Below are 14837 nucleotides of genomic sequence, written 5' to 3'. Positions count from 1 at the left end.
ATGTGGGAGAGTTAAGGGTTTGAAAGCTTGTACAGCTCAACTATTCACATAGACAAGTATAGAGATTGCATAGGGAAGTGCCATATCTCAGTGGCAGAGCATTTGTTTTGCATGCAGAAGGCCCAGGTTTAGTCCCCAGCATCTTCAGGTAGAACTGGGAGAGAATCCTGTCTGAAACGCTGGAGAGCTGCTATCTGACAGTCTAGACATTACTGAGCTAGTAAAAACTTGCTGTGTTCTATGTACACTCATTGCATGTAACATACGCACACCCCTGTGGTCATAAGGCAAACAGAATCCACCCCAAATCCATAATTACATAAATTCAAACTATTCAGACATTTTTAATTTGTGTGCTACTAGATCAGATTTGATGGTGGGAAAATTATATGTTTCTGAATTATTAATTGGTATGCTGGCTTTTAAAATAGCTGGTCATTTGCCAGTGAATACACTGATAAAGAAAACTGCACTGCAGTGAAACACGTGCAATTCTTTTCCCCAATTCTTTTTTTTTTTTTTAAATCTACAAGGATTTTAATTACAAGTGTTTACAGTGATGGAGAATATGATGGTGTTTGATTCAACAAGAAAGGCAGGCTTACAGAGTGAGTTATACTGTGAGGAAATAAATTTAGTTAGGGGCAGTTACCATCACTTGTAAAATATTTGTTTTCCCTGACCAGGCAACCATTTTTTCTTTAATGTCCATAATTGCCATTTGTGTGGCAAAGAACTGACTAGTTACAACCCTGGCTAGAATGCCATCAAGCTGCTTGTTGTTGGTTTAACATAGAATTTCAAGTCATAGCTACATTGTAGAACAAAGGGAAAGAATATGTGATCACAAAAGTTCCCTTATTTTCCTGGATAGAATATGAAATAAAATTTTTGCTGGCAAGTTCTTCTCCTTCTGCAATATATCGCTCTATTCTAATTTCTGATATTCATACCTGTTTGATGCATCTACTTCCCCCTTTTTCTATCTGTCACCTGGTTTCTGTGCCTGTAATATGCGAGAAGGCATGTCAAGCCTGTGGCTCCTAGAAGCTGTCTTCATGCAACAGTGGCCACACCCTGGGAAGCAGCTTTGATTGGCTGGATAAACCAGGTGAGGATGGGTCTCAAACCCTTGGTGAGTTAAGAAGGCTACTGCGGATTGAGCAGATATGATCAATAGTGGTTCCAACAGTCAAGAACGCAGTTTATGCACATGCTGTGGAGCAGCCGTTCTTAAGCTGTAGGTCCCCAGATGTTGTGTTGGACTACAACTCCCATCATCTCTGAGCTCTGGCCTTGCTAGCTAGGGGTGATGGGAGTTGTAGTTCAACATCTGGGGACCCACAGGTTGAGAAAGGCTACTGTGGAGGGAAGTGGGGGGGCAGATGGGGCTCATCAACCTGGGACTCTAGGAGAAGGAAAACTCTGATGCTAAACCTCCACTGCCTTACAGGATATATTTGGGAGAAGAAAAGGCTTAGGAAGTAAACCCTACACAAATAGAGGGGATTTGGACGGCACCTTGTATCCCTCCTTTCAGCAACTCCTGCAGCCAAGCTGGTGCCAAACGCATTTCTCTGCTTTCCTTTGGCCACATCAGCGAGGCCGAGAAGGAGGTCCTGCTGTCTGAGCTGCCCATACACACTGCCCAGGCTTGTGCCCCAGAAAGGTCACTTCAGTGCTGCTAATGCAGCAGTTTGACTTCACCCCCAGAGGCACACTCCATTCTCTCTTGAGACAGGTGGATGCCAACAACATGTGAAGTCTTTAGCCCACACACTGCAGTATTTAGTGTACAGAAAGCTGAAGTTCACCACTCCCCGCTGCTCCACAAGTATCTGCACTGATGGCAAGACACTAACCCTACTTTTAATGATGTCATAGAAGGACCATATATCTCTCCATATGACAATCTGGCCAAAGGCAGAATATTTGGTACCCAATGCATGTACATTCTCAACCTTGGTGAGGAAGCAAATGGGACCACCATCAAGTTGATGTTGTCTTCTCCATGTAGAGTTTTTTGGAGCTGGTAAACATGCCACAATATGCTGGGTTGATTTTGCTGGAGGAAAAAGTTGTCAGAAGCTGAGACAGCACTTGGACAGCCAAAGGCTTTGGGTCAACTTTCGGATGTCAAGCTTTCTAGCAAAAAAAGAGGAAGCATTGTTAAGAAGGGGAAGTGTGTTTCCAGTCAAAAATTCAAACCTCAGGCTAAGGATGTTAATCTGGGGAACCCTCCCTGTGCTGTGATCTGAATCCAGAGCAAAACTACAAGCAAAGGCTCAGAATGGAAAACTGGGAGTCACTTATTTATGAAGGATCTCACTATATTAATTTTGAGCATTGCAATAAGGCACTTGGAAGAATGTGATTGTTCATAGTGTGGGAGCAGGGGACAGGAGTGCCGTTCCTTCATTGAGCCTTCTGGGCATTTTTCAAGCACGTTCTCTCTTTTCTCTTTTCCGCTTCTTGAGTCCTCCCACCACCCTGTGAAGGAGGAGGGGAGCCAGTCTGTCATTTGTTCAGCAAACTGGAAAGCCTTGTCTGCCTTTTCTGCTGTCTCTTACTTAAAGTTCAGAGTTCCTGGTTTAGAGATGACAGTTCATCAATAAGATGATTGTCCAGACTTCCAGAATGGCCCATATTGTGCTGGTTGGGTTCAGCAGTTGGGCACTCTGCCCACAAGCAACAAGGCCCATTGTCTCCCTCGCCATGTTTCATGTTGTATAGGAAGACAAGGCCAAACTGTTCAAATAGGAGTTTCCAAAACCAGACATTAAATCTTTCTGAGGTATGATTAGAGTTGCTGGAATTGCTTTCACCGTCGTTATTGCACAATAAATGCATATTAGATGTTCATTTGTTGCTTTGTGATGTGTTGCACTTCTCCCAAGTTTGCCCCCTTTGTTGCAAGATTCTCACACTTTCCTCAAAGCACCTAAACTGCAAAATTCTGTACCTTGGACAAATGCTATGCTTTCCACAGATTCTTGGCTGTTGAAACTGACAAGGCTAATATTTTTTTTGATGGATGATTTGAGGTTGGAAAGTCCCTTGTGCGGGTGGAGGGGGAGGAAGGAATTCTGTGTGCTCTCCTGCAGATGCCCTGTGAACAATAGATACTGTCTTCCTCATCCATTCTAGTTGGCTTGGCTTGGGTAGTTCGCACCGGGCAAGCAAGAGGCATTATCACACTGCAAGGACATATTGCAGCTAGGCAAAAGCACCCAAGGAGTGTTGATGAGGGGTGTGGGCTGGGGAGAGTCCTGAGGACCAAATGGAAACCAATGGAAGCATTTGGTCTGAGGGTCTACATCCATGTACTAGAGCCTAGTAGGCAACCATAAACGGTTGGGAGAACTTGGTTAAGCTAGGGTGTTTTGGACTGGGCCAGGTTATTGAGGGTATTTCAGTTGTCATCTTGGTTGAAATCTTACTACTTTTCAATAACTCACCTAAACCTTGCTTTCATGTTCTCCTGTTCATGTGTTCAATCAGTGCATGGAAAGGAGTGGGATTTTGTCCACTGGCCCCACCCCTCAGCCTTGATGTGCCTGTCAGTCCTGACCTCTGCATGTCATGTGGAATGTAAGAACAAGAGTGAAGCACTTAGAACTGTAGATGCCTAAGGCCTGTATGTATTTGGGAACCCTGGCATAACCATAGTTCCTGGCTGAAGACCTGGGAGCGCACATGTAGGGTCCATGACCCTGCTCCCCTCTGTGCATGCAGAGTTGACCATTGGGTTCCACAGGCATAGCCTAGAGCAGAGGTGGGGATTCAGTCCATGGGTTGTATCTGGTCCACAGTGTTACCTCTGGTCTTTCAGTAAATTCAGCCAGCTCTGAAGTCTCTGGGAAGCAGTGCTGAAGCACAAGCACACATCCCACAAGTACTGTTAGGCAGATGTGTCGGTGTGTGTGAGAGGAGAGAATGTGTTCAGAGACAGGTAGAGTTGGCTCAAGTCTGTGGTCACTGTGCAGTGAAGCTTTGGCAGGGGGTTCAGGGGGAGGAGTAGACAGCCCAAAGGGAGACCAGTTGGCCAACGTTGAATCATGTGGACCAGAGTAGGGAGGAATGCTTAGAAGGCTTCTCAAATAGGCTTCGAAAATGCCCTTGAGAGCTGTTTCTGTCTGGCTCACCTGACAAGGCTGGATCAGGCCCCGAGCATTGTGTTTTCTGTGGGCCAGGGGTCCCTAATGGAGAAAAAAACTCCCTTCACCACCAGTCTAAATGCACGTGATGCAACAACTTTGGTAAAAGTAAGCTGACTGGGATCGGGTGATGATCTGAATGCAGGGTCATATCGGGGAATCCCATGAATTCCCTGGGAAAAGGTGAGATATAAATGTAATAAATAAACAAACAACTTCCTTTTATATAAAAAAGAAACTGACTAGAGAAGTATCTACATTATTTAGCGTTGCAAGTTCTGTCTTGTTATTGCAGATTTCTGCATCATAATCTTCTGTGAACTGCCTTGAAATCTTTGGATGAAGGGTGGTATAAAAATTAAACAAACAAAGAAACAAACAAAACTGATTATCCAACGTTCCAGTAAACCATGTTTTATTGAGTCTTTCTCAGTCTGTCTGTGTTTCCTGGTATATATTGTCAGTGTTGAGCTTATACAGTGAGATGGGAAAGTATTTGATCCCCTGCTAAATTTGCCTGTTTGCCCTCTGACGAAGAAATGACCAGTCCATAATTTTAATGGTAGGTATATAGTAGCTGTGAGAGACAGAATAACAACAGGGAAACCCCCAGAAACCCAGAGCACAAAAGTCAGAGATTGATGTGTATTGTAAAGAGTGAAATAAATACTTGATCTCTTTGCAAAAGATGGCTTAGTACTTGGTGGCAAAACCCTTGTTGGCAATTACAGAGGTCAGATGTTTCTTGTAGGTGGCCACCAGGTTTGCACACATCTCAGGAGGTATTTTGTCCCACTCCTCTTTGCAGATCCTCTCCAAGTCAGTAAGATTTCGAGGCTGATGTGTAGCTACTCGAACCTTCAGCTCCCTCCACAGATTTTTGATGAGATTAAGGTTTGGAGACTGGCTAGGCCACTCCAGAACCTTAATGTGCTTCTTCTTGAGCCACTCCTTTGTTGCCTTGGCCGTGTGTTTTGAGTCATTATCATGCTGGAACACCCATCCTCAACCCATTTTCAATGCCCTGGCTGAGGGAAGGAGGTGCTCACCCAAGATTTGACGATACATGGTCCCGTCCATTGTCCCTTCGATGCGGTGAAGGTGTCCTGTCCCCTTAGCAGAAAAACACCCCCAAAGCATAATATGTCTGTTTTCATGGTGACTATGGTCCCAGCTGCCCTGAGATCATTGACAAGTTCCCCCCGTGTAGTTCTGGGTTGCTTCATCACCATTCTCCTGATCATTGCAACTCCACGAGATGAGATCTTGCATTGAACCCCAGACCCAGGGAGGTTGACAGTTATTTTGTGTTTCTTCCATTTGCGAATTATTGCACCAGCTGTTGTCACATTCTCACCAAGCTGCTTGGCAATAGTCTTGTAGCCCAGTCCAGCCTTGTGCAGGTCTACAATCTTGTCCCCTGACATCCTTGGACACCTCTTTGGTCTCGGTCATGGTGGCTACTTTGGAATCTGCTGGATTGATTGCTTCTGTCGACAGGTGTCTTAACGAGCTGGGATTACAGGTAAGACCTCTCCCTTACAGCAGGTTCTTCTAATCTCAGCTCGTTACATACAGTGAAGATACCAGGTAACCTGACATCTGGCTGGTTGATAGGGGATCAAATACTTATTTCACTCAATATAATTCACATCAATCTCTGACTTTTGTCTTCTGGGTTTCTAGGGGTTTTCCTGTTATTCTGTCTCTCACAGCTACAATAAACCTACCATTAAAATTATGGACTGGTCATTCCTTCGTCAGAGGGCAAATGGGCAAATTTAGCAGGGGATCAAATACTTTCCCCCCCTCACTGTATAATTTGCAGTGCAAGATCTCACAACCTCATGCCATAGTAGACAAATATACTTGGGGAAAAGCCTATATGTTTTTTCTCTGTGATAAAAATTGTAACTGGTGACTAAAAGTGCACATCCGTTTAAGACCGCATCCGCAGAGGTAGAGTAGAGTTCATTTGCCGCATGGTTTTGTTAAAAGATAATTTTGTGCTAAAAATGTCAATTGGTGACTAATAGTGTGCATTTTTTTAAAAGACCACAGGAACAGAATAATATTCATTTTCCAGATCATTCTTATTTAATAGCCACATGGCCAGAAATTAGAAACAAAATGGGAAATGGCTGTTTCCACCTAATTGCCTTCTATAGCGACCTACTGTATTTCACAAATTAAAAAGATAAAACAAGTTCAAGATCAGTGCTCCTTCCCCACCCCTACCCCACCCCAAAAATTCAACACATCTTGTGAAATACGCCTCTGATTTTGCTTAAGTTGAATTCACTGGCAACTGGTGCAGACCAAGGAGCATAATGATCCCTCTCCTTCTGCTGTGGATAATTCACCATTGTCTTTATTCTTCTCTGGGGTCTCAGGCGAGTGGGTAGCACCAGAGGGCCTGCTTTTCTGTATCAGTGCATGTTTTGTTCCCTTTGGAAGATCCGTTGTCCTCCTAAAAGTCATCCAGCTGCTTCGGCAGCCCCTACCAACACATCTGTTTCTTTTCACAGTTGGAGAGAATAGCTTTCTCCTTCTGTCATCACAAATCTACTTTCCCTTTCCCTACAGCAGCAACCGACCCCTGTAAGCCTTGGAATGTGCCTGGCAGGATGGGCTGGAAAATCCACAAAAAGCCAGCAGCACCCACCATTCAGCAGCTTGAATGCTTACTCTAAACCGGCACCGAATGATCAGCTGGTCTGTTGATTTTTCTGTAGCAGACAAAGAATGGAGCGGTTGCAAGTCAAGTGCCTTCTGCCAAGGCAGTCTGCTAGGGAAATGAATGGTGCCAGCTCAGAAAGTTTTAGACAGATGTTTGGAAGAGGAGGGGAGGAAGAGATGGAAAGGAGGGTCTGGGAAAATCTCCCCTTCAGGTTTGTTGGGCTAGATTTGTGGATGCAGAGAAATGTTATTCATAGCTCCGTTTGAAGAACACTGACCTGGGTCAACTTTTAGAAGTCATTCTGTCCGTAAGGTGTTCATCTCTCCGTACAAATAAATGTTGCATTGTTTTGTGGGAAAGGATTGTGCTTTGGGGGAATCAAATTTGTTAAATCATGCAAGCGTTCCAGAGATCTGTTTCACTCACAGCTGTCTAAATTGTCCCAGCTAATAGTATTAGGGCCTTGTCTCTTATGTTGCCATCTTCCCTGTGTTTGAGCATCGTTATAAGGGTGATGAAATGGAATACAAATAGCAAAGGACTGGCTTGTGGATTATAGTGTAGCGTTTTGAATGTGTTATGTTCAATCCAATCTCTGTTATTGTTAGTAGCATATCCAATGGGAGTAAGAAAAGAAAAGGTTTGCACCAAGTGTTGAACAAGAGAAATTTCACATCTTACATTTCACATGTTTTGTAATAAATCATTTTTATGTGTGCGCATACTGAAAAGGTTGTTAATGTTGGTTGAGATTCCAGCATTCAAAAGAAAAGTTTGAATCATCTCCTGCAAGATTCAGATAGTCCAGCAACTCTTAGTATAGAGAGTCAAAAATTTGGTCCAAAAGTATCTTTTGCATGTATTTATTTATTTAATAAAATTTATATACCGCTTTATTGAGAGAAAACCTCTAAGTGGTTTATGAAAACATAAAATAAAACATTAAAATTCTGAATAAAAGTTAAAAGCAGGTATTTAAAAATGTTCAAAAGGGGATTGAAATTGACAGTAGTAAAAAAAGAGGTAAAACACATGTAACTTCTATGTGTCTGGATACTTTTGCCTCAGTAAAAATGTTTTAAGCAGGCATTGCAAAGAATATAGTGAAGGCATTTGCCTGATGTCAGGAGGCAGGGAGTTCCAAAGGAAAAGTGTTGCCACGCTAAAAGATCCATTTCCCATAAGTGTGGATGGAATATCAAGAGTCTCCTTTAACAGTGCCCTTTCCATTCATCAAAGCAGTTGAGTAGACATAAGGGGTAAGGCGATCTTGCAGATAAACTGGTCCCAAGCTGTTATATTTTGCATTTAATGCATGAGATGTAAGGTAAAATGGACAGTGGAAAATGGGCTGATTCTAAAAGTATAGGTTTTGGTTTAAAATGCAAACTGATTCAAGAAATGTTGGGTTCTTCAAGGATCGCTATAAATCCCTTTTATATATTTAACCACTGTACAGGGCATAATAGCATTTGCAAATCTGTTTTATGTCTACTTCAGCTCTGGAGCAACTGCTTACAGAACTTGAAGATTTTCTGAAGATACTGGACAAGGAGAACCTCAGCAGCACTGCCGTTGTGAAAAAAAGCTTCCTCGCTGACCTCCTTAGGCTGTGCACAAAATCAAGTGGTAAGCACAGTTGTGTAAAAGGGCGCTAATTTCAGAAGAGCTTCTCAGAGCTATCGTTTGCTGATACCGATACTAGTCTACTTTTGCATCTAAACTACGGCCTCCCCAATTGCACGTAAAAACAGCCAACAGTCTTTTGTTAAAGGGAAAGTTACTTATTGTGTCACAATCTGAAGTCTACTTTTTGCACAAAGAGTTAGCCCTGGGTAGCAGGAATATATGTGCAGTGCATGCATTTGTACAGGGGTCAGCAAACTTTTTCAGCAGGGGGCTGGTCCACTGTCCCTCAGACCTTGTGGAGGGCCGGACTAGATTTTTTTGGGGGGGAAATTGAACGAGTTGCTATGCCCCACAAATAACCCAGAGAATGCATTTTAAATAAAAGGACACATTCTACTCATGTAAAAACAGACTGATTCCTGGACCGCCCATGGGCCAGATTTAGAAGGCGATTGGGCCGGATCTGGCCCCCGGGCCTTAGTTTGCCTACCCATGCATTTGTACATGCACACGTGCGCACACGCACAAATGGGTACACAGAAAACGTGTTCCAAAAGTCCAGTACGTTCAATGTGTGCTGGTTGTTCTGTCAAATTGCTATGCAGTACCCAAATGTACCGTATTTTTCGCCCTATAGGACGCACCGGCCCATAGGACACACCTAGATTTTTTTGGGGGGGGGGAAATAAAGGAAAAAAAATTTATTCCCCCCCCAGGCGTGGGGCTGGGGCGGGGGAAGCCCGAGCTTCCCCCGCCCCCAGCTCCCAGAACAGGAAGCTCTCCGCAAGCCCGAGCTTCCCCCTCCCCCAGCCCCCAGAACGGGACCCAGAGTGATGCCGAAGCTGCGTGCAGCTTCGGCATCGCTCTGGGAACTTGCGGGGCTGGGGGAGGGGGAAGCCCTCCGCCAGCCTCCAAACCAGGTCGGGAGACAGCGGGATGGCGCGCTGCGCCTCCCTGCTGTCCCCCAAGTTTGCGGGGCTGGCGACGGGGAGGAGCAGGCTTCTCCCCCCCGCCAGCCTTCTAACAAAGTCGGGGGACAGCGGGATGGCGGCGTTCCGCGTCCCCGCTGTCCCCTGAGCTTGTGGGGCTGGCAGTGGGGCTCTCCAGGCTTCAGCGAAAGGGGAAAAAGTGCGTCCTATAGGGCGAAAAATACAGTACATGAGAAAAGAAGTGAATATAAGCCCTTGAATCAAGCTAATCTCATTTCGTATAATTATATAATTGTAGAGGTGGAAGGGACCCTGAGGACCATCTAGTCCAGCCCCCTGCAATGTAGGAATCTGCAGTTGTCTCTTACAGGGATTGAACCTGTGACCTTGGTGTTATCAGCATGATGCTCTAACCAACTGAGCTGTTGTTCCATTTGCTCTTAATCTCAATGTATTTTTAAATTCATTCAAGATTTTCTGAATCTAATTTGCAAGAATGATAAGAAGATAAACTTTGAAAGCGCTGAGTCTCTCTAAGAAACTTCCACCGCCAGTGCACAGCTTCTTAGCTGCAATCAAGATAAACTGTGCAAGAGCAATGTCAGTTAAGGCACCACTGAGCTAAGTCAGTAGAACAAGCCTCCTCTGATCATAATATTTTTTTAAAAAATAAATAAGTAGATGGACAGATATCCATTCTGACCAAGCAAATGGTTTAAAAATTCCTCCAGGAGATGCTTTGCTTGAGATGCTCTGCTGTACAATGCATGATTTTCTATGCAGTGCAAGTATACGCAAGAGAATAATGAGTTTATATTCTTCGCTTCATAGGTGGTGATGAGGAATACATTTACATGAACAAAGTCACCATCAATAAGCAACACAGTGAACCAGAGAAACCAGACAAAGGTAGGAATGTAAGATTGCCTTATACAGAGTCAGACCATTGGTCCATCTAGGTCAGTGTAGTATTACCCACACAGCCTGGCATTGGCCCTCCAAGATTTCAGAGGGGGGTTTCTCAAAGCCCTACCTGGACATGCTGGGAATCGAACCGGGGCCTGCTGCATGCAAGGCACATCATCTACCACTGAGCTATGGCCCTTCCCCATTTCGCTGCTGAACGTGCTTCTTACGCATGAAAGGATCACATGTATCGTTTTTTTAAAGAAACACCATCCAACTCACAGTACCAATTCACTGTTAAGTCTGTGCTTCCTCTACCCATCTTCCAGACAGACATGGTAAACTCTGCCCATGTTCACTGATCCATTTTAGCTTTAGCGGCAACCCTCCCTAGGTTTGACATGCAGATATAGATGGAGAAACGCAGGACGCAGAGCTGCTTTCAGGTCCCTCTTAATTAAGATTTGTAGAAACAAAGATCAGGAAATCTAAGAAGTCAAGGGAAGGGAGGCAGATGTCCAATTTACTTGGCTAATAACATCACTGGGTGCTCTGGATTTTGCTTTGCTGCTCGCAGCCTTACACCAGAACCCTATTACCCCCATGACAGGATGTGGATGCGCAGCTGTTATTGTGGCTTCCCAGCTAGTCTGAAAAGAAGAGTGCTTCTAATATCTTATATTGTATGTTTATGCAGCAAAATTCATGCCTGTGTTTCCATGGCTGGTTTCTGTGCTTCCATTTTCAGCGGCAGGTTTGCTGGGGCTGTTTGTGGGAATCATAATGCCACTTCAGACATGGAATTGCTTCTTCTATATGTGCATGGATGAGAATGTGCATCTATCTCTAACACCATATTTGAAGATGGCAGTGTGGGGGAGAATGGCTGGTGTAGAAAGGCGCCACTGTGCTTACAGGCAGAGGTGAGGTGGCAGGGAGGTCAGCATGGTGCAGGTCCAGTGGCAGAACCAGTAGGGCCCTCCAGCCACTGCTCCAGGACAGCAGTGATCTCCCTGATGTGTCCCTCTTCTCCCTCCCAGTGAGCACAGTGACACCACTAAGGGGGAGCCCTGCTGCATGACAGTGCCCTTGCCACCAGCTGCCCCTGGATGGCAGGACTGTTTGTGTTGCCCAGGATTACCGATGTTCAAAAGCCCCCTGCAGCCATTCTGAAGTCTGTGGGTCACTGCCTTTCCATATGTGCTTCTGTGTGAAATCTTTAAGCAAGAGTCATGTGGTTTTAAGCAGCTACTGTGTGATTAGCAGTCGTCTGTTTCCACTCATAGTCAGGCCCTGCAGAGGAGAAGTGAGCTTCTTTCCTTCAGTGCCAATATAGCCAGATCCCTGTACTACCTTTCCACACCTCCCTAGGTTGTTAATACTCCATGGATCCCAGGATTATGGAGGCAGCACTTCACCTGCCAACTAGCTGGAAATTGGCTGGAAGTATTTCCCCACCTGCTGAGATTGTAGCTCTTTCTCAGTGTGAGTTCTGTTTGCTTGGATTTAGGAAAAGACTGAATTGCCCCTGCAAGTTAAAACCAACAGTAATGACAGGGTGAATACTTAGGACTGCTCAATATAGACATCAGCCTTGCCCTGCAAGTAGACAGATTATTTTTAAGACATCTTGGTCTTTGCAGTGTCGAGCAAATATGTGCCAGCAAACCCACAACTAGCAAGAGAGCGTGTCCCTAGCCGCTTTTTCGCCATATTCTTGGAGGTGGTATCAAATGCCATTTTTGTGGTCTGTAATATGCTCTCTAATTTAATGCAATGCTTCCTCCAAAACAAAAGCATAGCATCCAAGAATGTTTCTGAGCTTGGTCTATGTGATGGACTGTTTGCATGTTGTTATTTCTGTTTGGGCCGCAGTGTTGGGTTGCAGAGACTCCTTGACCAATGGGGAAGTGGAACAGCATTTGTCTCCACCTCAGAAGAGTTTGCCAGACCTCCCACCTTCAAAAATAGTAAGTTCTTGTTTGTTCATTTACTTCCTTTCAACGTACTCTGCATAACAATAATGCAAGTGCCATTCATCTTCTGGGATAGAATTTAGTACCCTTTGGAGTGAGTTGTAATGTAAGATACAGAAATCTTAGAGCTGCCTTTTCTCTCTCAAATGATACATCAATATGTATTAAACATTTATAGAGCACTTACAGCATTATGGACACTGGCTGCTCACACACACACGTGTCAACATCTCTGCAATACGGTTTCCTCCATTGGTCTTGCTTCATCTTCAAAAATTGCATGATGATGTGGTTTAATGTCAACTACAGACTCAAGATGTCAACCCGGAATCAGAGCCTGGTTTGTAGTAGGATTAAACCAGTTTTGCAGTTCAGACACAACAGGAAACCGTAACAACCCTGAAATGAATAGACATTTCTAATTCAGGTCTATTAACTTAAGTGGTTCAGCTCTGAATAGAACTCACATTGGATGCAACCTTCTGTGTCTCTGGAAGAAAAGAATGAATGACACTTTTAACTCATTAAAGCAGCCTTCCTCATAGGTTGGATTACAACTCCCATGAGCACGGTTGTGCTGACTGGGACTGGTGGGAGTTGTAATCCCAGACATCCAAAGGGCACCAGGTTGGGACCAGATGCATCTATCGCACTACCTAGTCCATTGTTAGAAAGAAACAATGACCAGTAGTCACTTTCTTCTCCCCTCATCCAAAACTTCATTTTGCTGTATAGGAAAATATTGCAGTTTATTTCATAAATGTAGGCAGAACTTGATGTTTTAATCTTTCTACAAAGTATGATGTTACTTGGCTTCAGTGCCAGCATGCAATAGCTGCAACTCAGGGATATGTTTCCTGCCTGGCCCCCATCGAGAAATTGGCTTTATTTTCCAGTTTGGATTTTAAGCACTTAAATATTTAACCAGGTTCCAAAATGTTCACCAGTATTGCCACACACACACACACACACACACACACACACACAGCTGACCATTATGCTATTGGGTATTACTTTCCATTTTACCATTTTGCAAAGGTGAGTAAATATTTTGCCAAGGGACCAATTGAGACAAGTTACTCGAGAGTGCTATGGTTATATTGAATCACATATCTGTCATTCTTTATACTCAAGTGAGCAGGTTCACGATATACTTCTATCTGCTGGCAACTGGAAGAGGTGTGTGTGTGTTTGTCTGCTTGGAGAATCTTGTGGTTATCTTGAGCTGCATCATCTTTGAAATGGTGTTGTAAGATGAAACTTCAGCAACAAATGCGATTCACTGGTGAAGATTTATTTTTAAATGGTTCGAATCATTTAAGATTTAAAATACTAAAAGCTGTCCCAACACTGGTGGAACCAAGTGTAGTGAACTCTGTTTCATAAGCATCAGATCTTCTTTAAGCGGGGATTTTCTTCCGAAATAAAGTGCATCTATCTCATGCTATGAAGCCATCACGGACTGGGAAAAGGGCAGGTCACTAAAAGATGCTGAGGGATACCCTCAAATACATACTTGTCACGTCATCAGTCATGGTTCTCTCTGTAGATGTGAGAACAAATTCCATCTGCACCAAATTCATTGTATTCATATGATCTCTACTAGCAATTACATGCCACAGAAAAGCTGCCAGTTACACTTTTGTTCCTGGTGGTAACTAGGAATGGGTAATGCCTAGCCTTGCAGGTTAGACGAAGCTGCAGCTGTAGACAGGGTGGCACATGCAAGGTTCTGGGGTCCGTACACTCCAGCTGCCTGTTTCGAAAGGAATATGCAAAGTAAATTGGCAATGCTAGTGCACGGAGATTCTTACACAACTTGTCTAGGTAGGAGCACATACACAACTCTTCCTGTGGAGGAGCAGAAAATGAGGTGCCTTCGGGAATCTGGAGTTGGGACCCCTAAAAAGTTCATGGCAGTTTCCCTCTCTAGGCAGTTTATCCTGAAAATATTGACTTTTAGCTTGTCCTTTGGGATGCTTTCCAAAGTATTTTGTGTCTTGATTTCTTCCCTCAGCTTTGGGCTGCACAGTAGGATAGATTTGGCAGCCATCCAGGGACTTTCCAGTGCTTAGAATCTTTTGAAAGTGTTGGTTTACTCCAATATTATTTATCTATTTCCTTTTTCACTTATACTGGCTTTGAAAATGTCTGGTGTATTTCTAAACTTGACTCCCATCACCATCACCATCAAAATTACTCTTGCAAAGGGAAAACTCAAATACAATTCTCCAGTTATAAGATCAGCTTTAAATAAGAAATAAGGGACAGCTCTATTCTGCCTGCTTACTGTATGCTATCCATTTAGTGTTCCATTGTTAGGCCTCTGCTTGGTTTCCTTAGGTGTGGCTTATTGTGGTTTCAGCAAAACTTAAGAGGACCACAACAATTTAATAATTTTTGGTCTGATTCAGCAAGGCGTTTCTTAACTAGGCAAAATAATATGGTATACACACAGATTAAATTTTGAAGCAGGGATTTTGCCAGTATGACGATATTTTTAATGGAAGCCATCTAGAGGATGCTATGAGCAGTGCCTATTTCACTAGCTGTGGAACAT

General features: G+C 43.9%; 1 protein-coding gene across 3 annotated transcripts in view; it reads left to right on the top strand.

The window, feature by feature from the left end:
* AFAP1L2 (actin filament associated protein 1 like 2) overlaps positions 1 to 14837 on the top strand; it is a 73545-nt gene that overhangs the window by 39094 nt on the left and 19614 nt on the right. For 2 of the 3 annotated variants that reach the window (XM_083616680.1, XM_083616679.1), the window contains exons 2-4: positions 8338 to 8466; positions 10227 to 10304; positions 12177 to 12271. In XM_083616680.1, the coding sequence (XP_083472806.1) occupies positions 8338 to 8466; positions 10227 to 10304; positions 12177 to 12271 (302 nt within the window). Of the gene's footprint in view, positions 1 to 1023; positions 1112 to 8337; positions 8467 to 10226; positions 10305 to 12176; positions 12272 to 14837 lie in introns of all 3 variants that reach the window. The other variant, XM_083616681.1, reaches the window with a different exon arrangement.

The sequence above is a fragment of the Podarcis filfolensis genome (assembly GCF_964270895.1).
Source record: "Podarcis filfolensis genome assembly, chromosome: 5".
In the NCBI taxonomy this organism is placed as follows: Eukaryota; Metazoa; Chordata; class Lepidosauria; order Squamata; family Lacertidae; genus Podarcis; species Podarcis filfolensis.
Note: the sequence above shows the minus strand (reverse complement) of the source record. Positions and strands in the feature narration are given on the sequence as shown.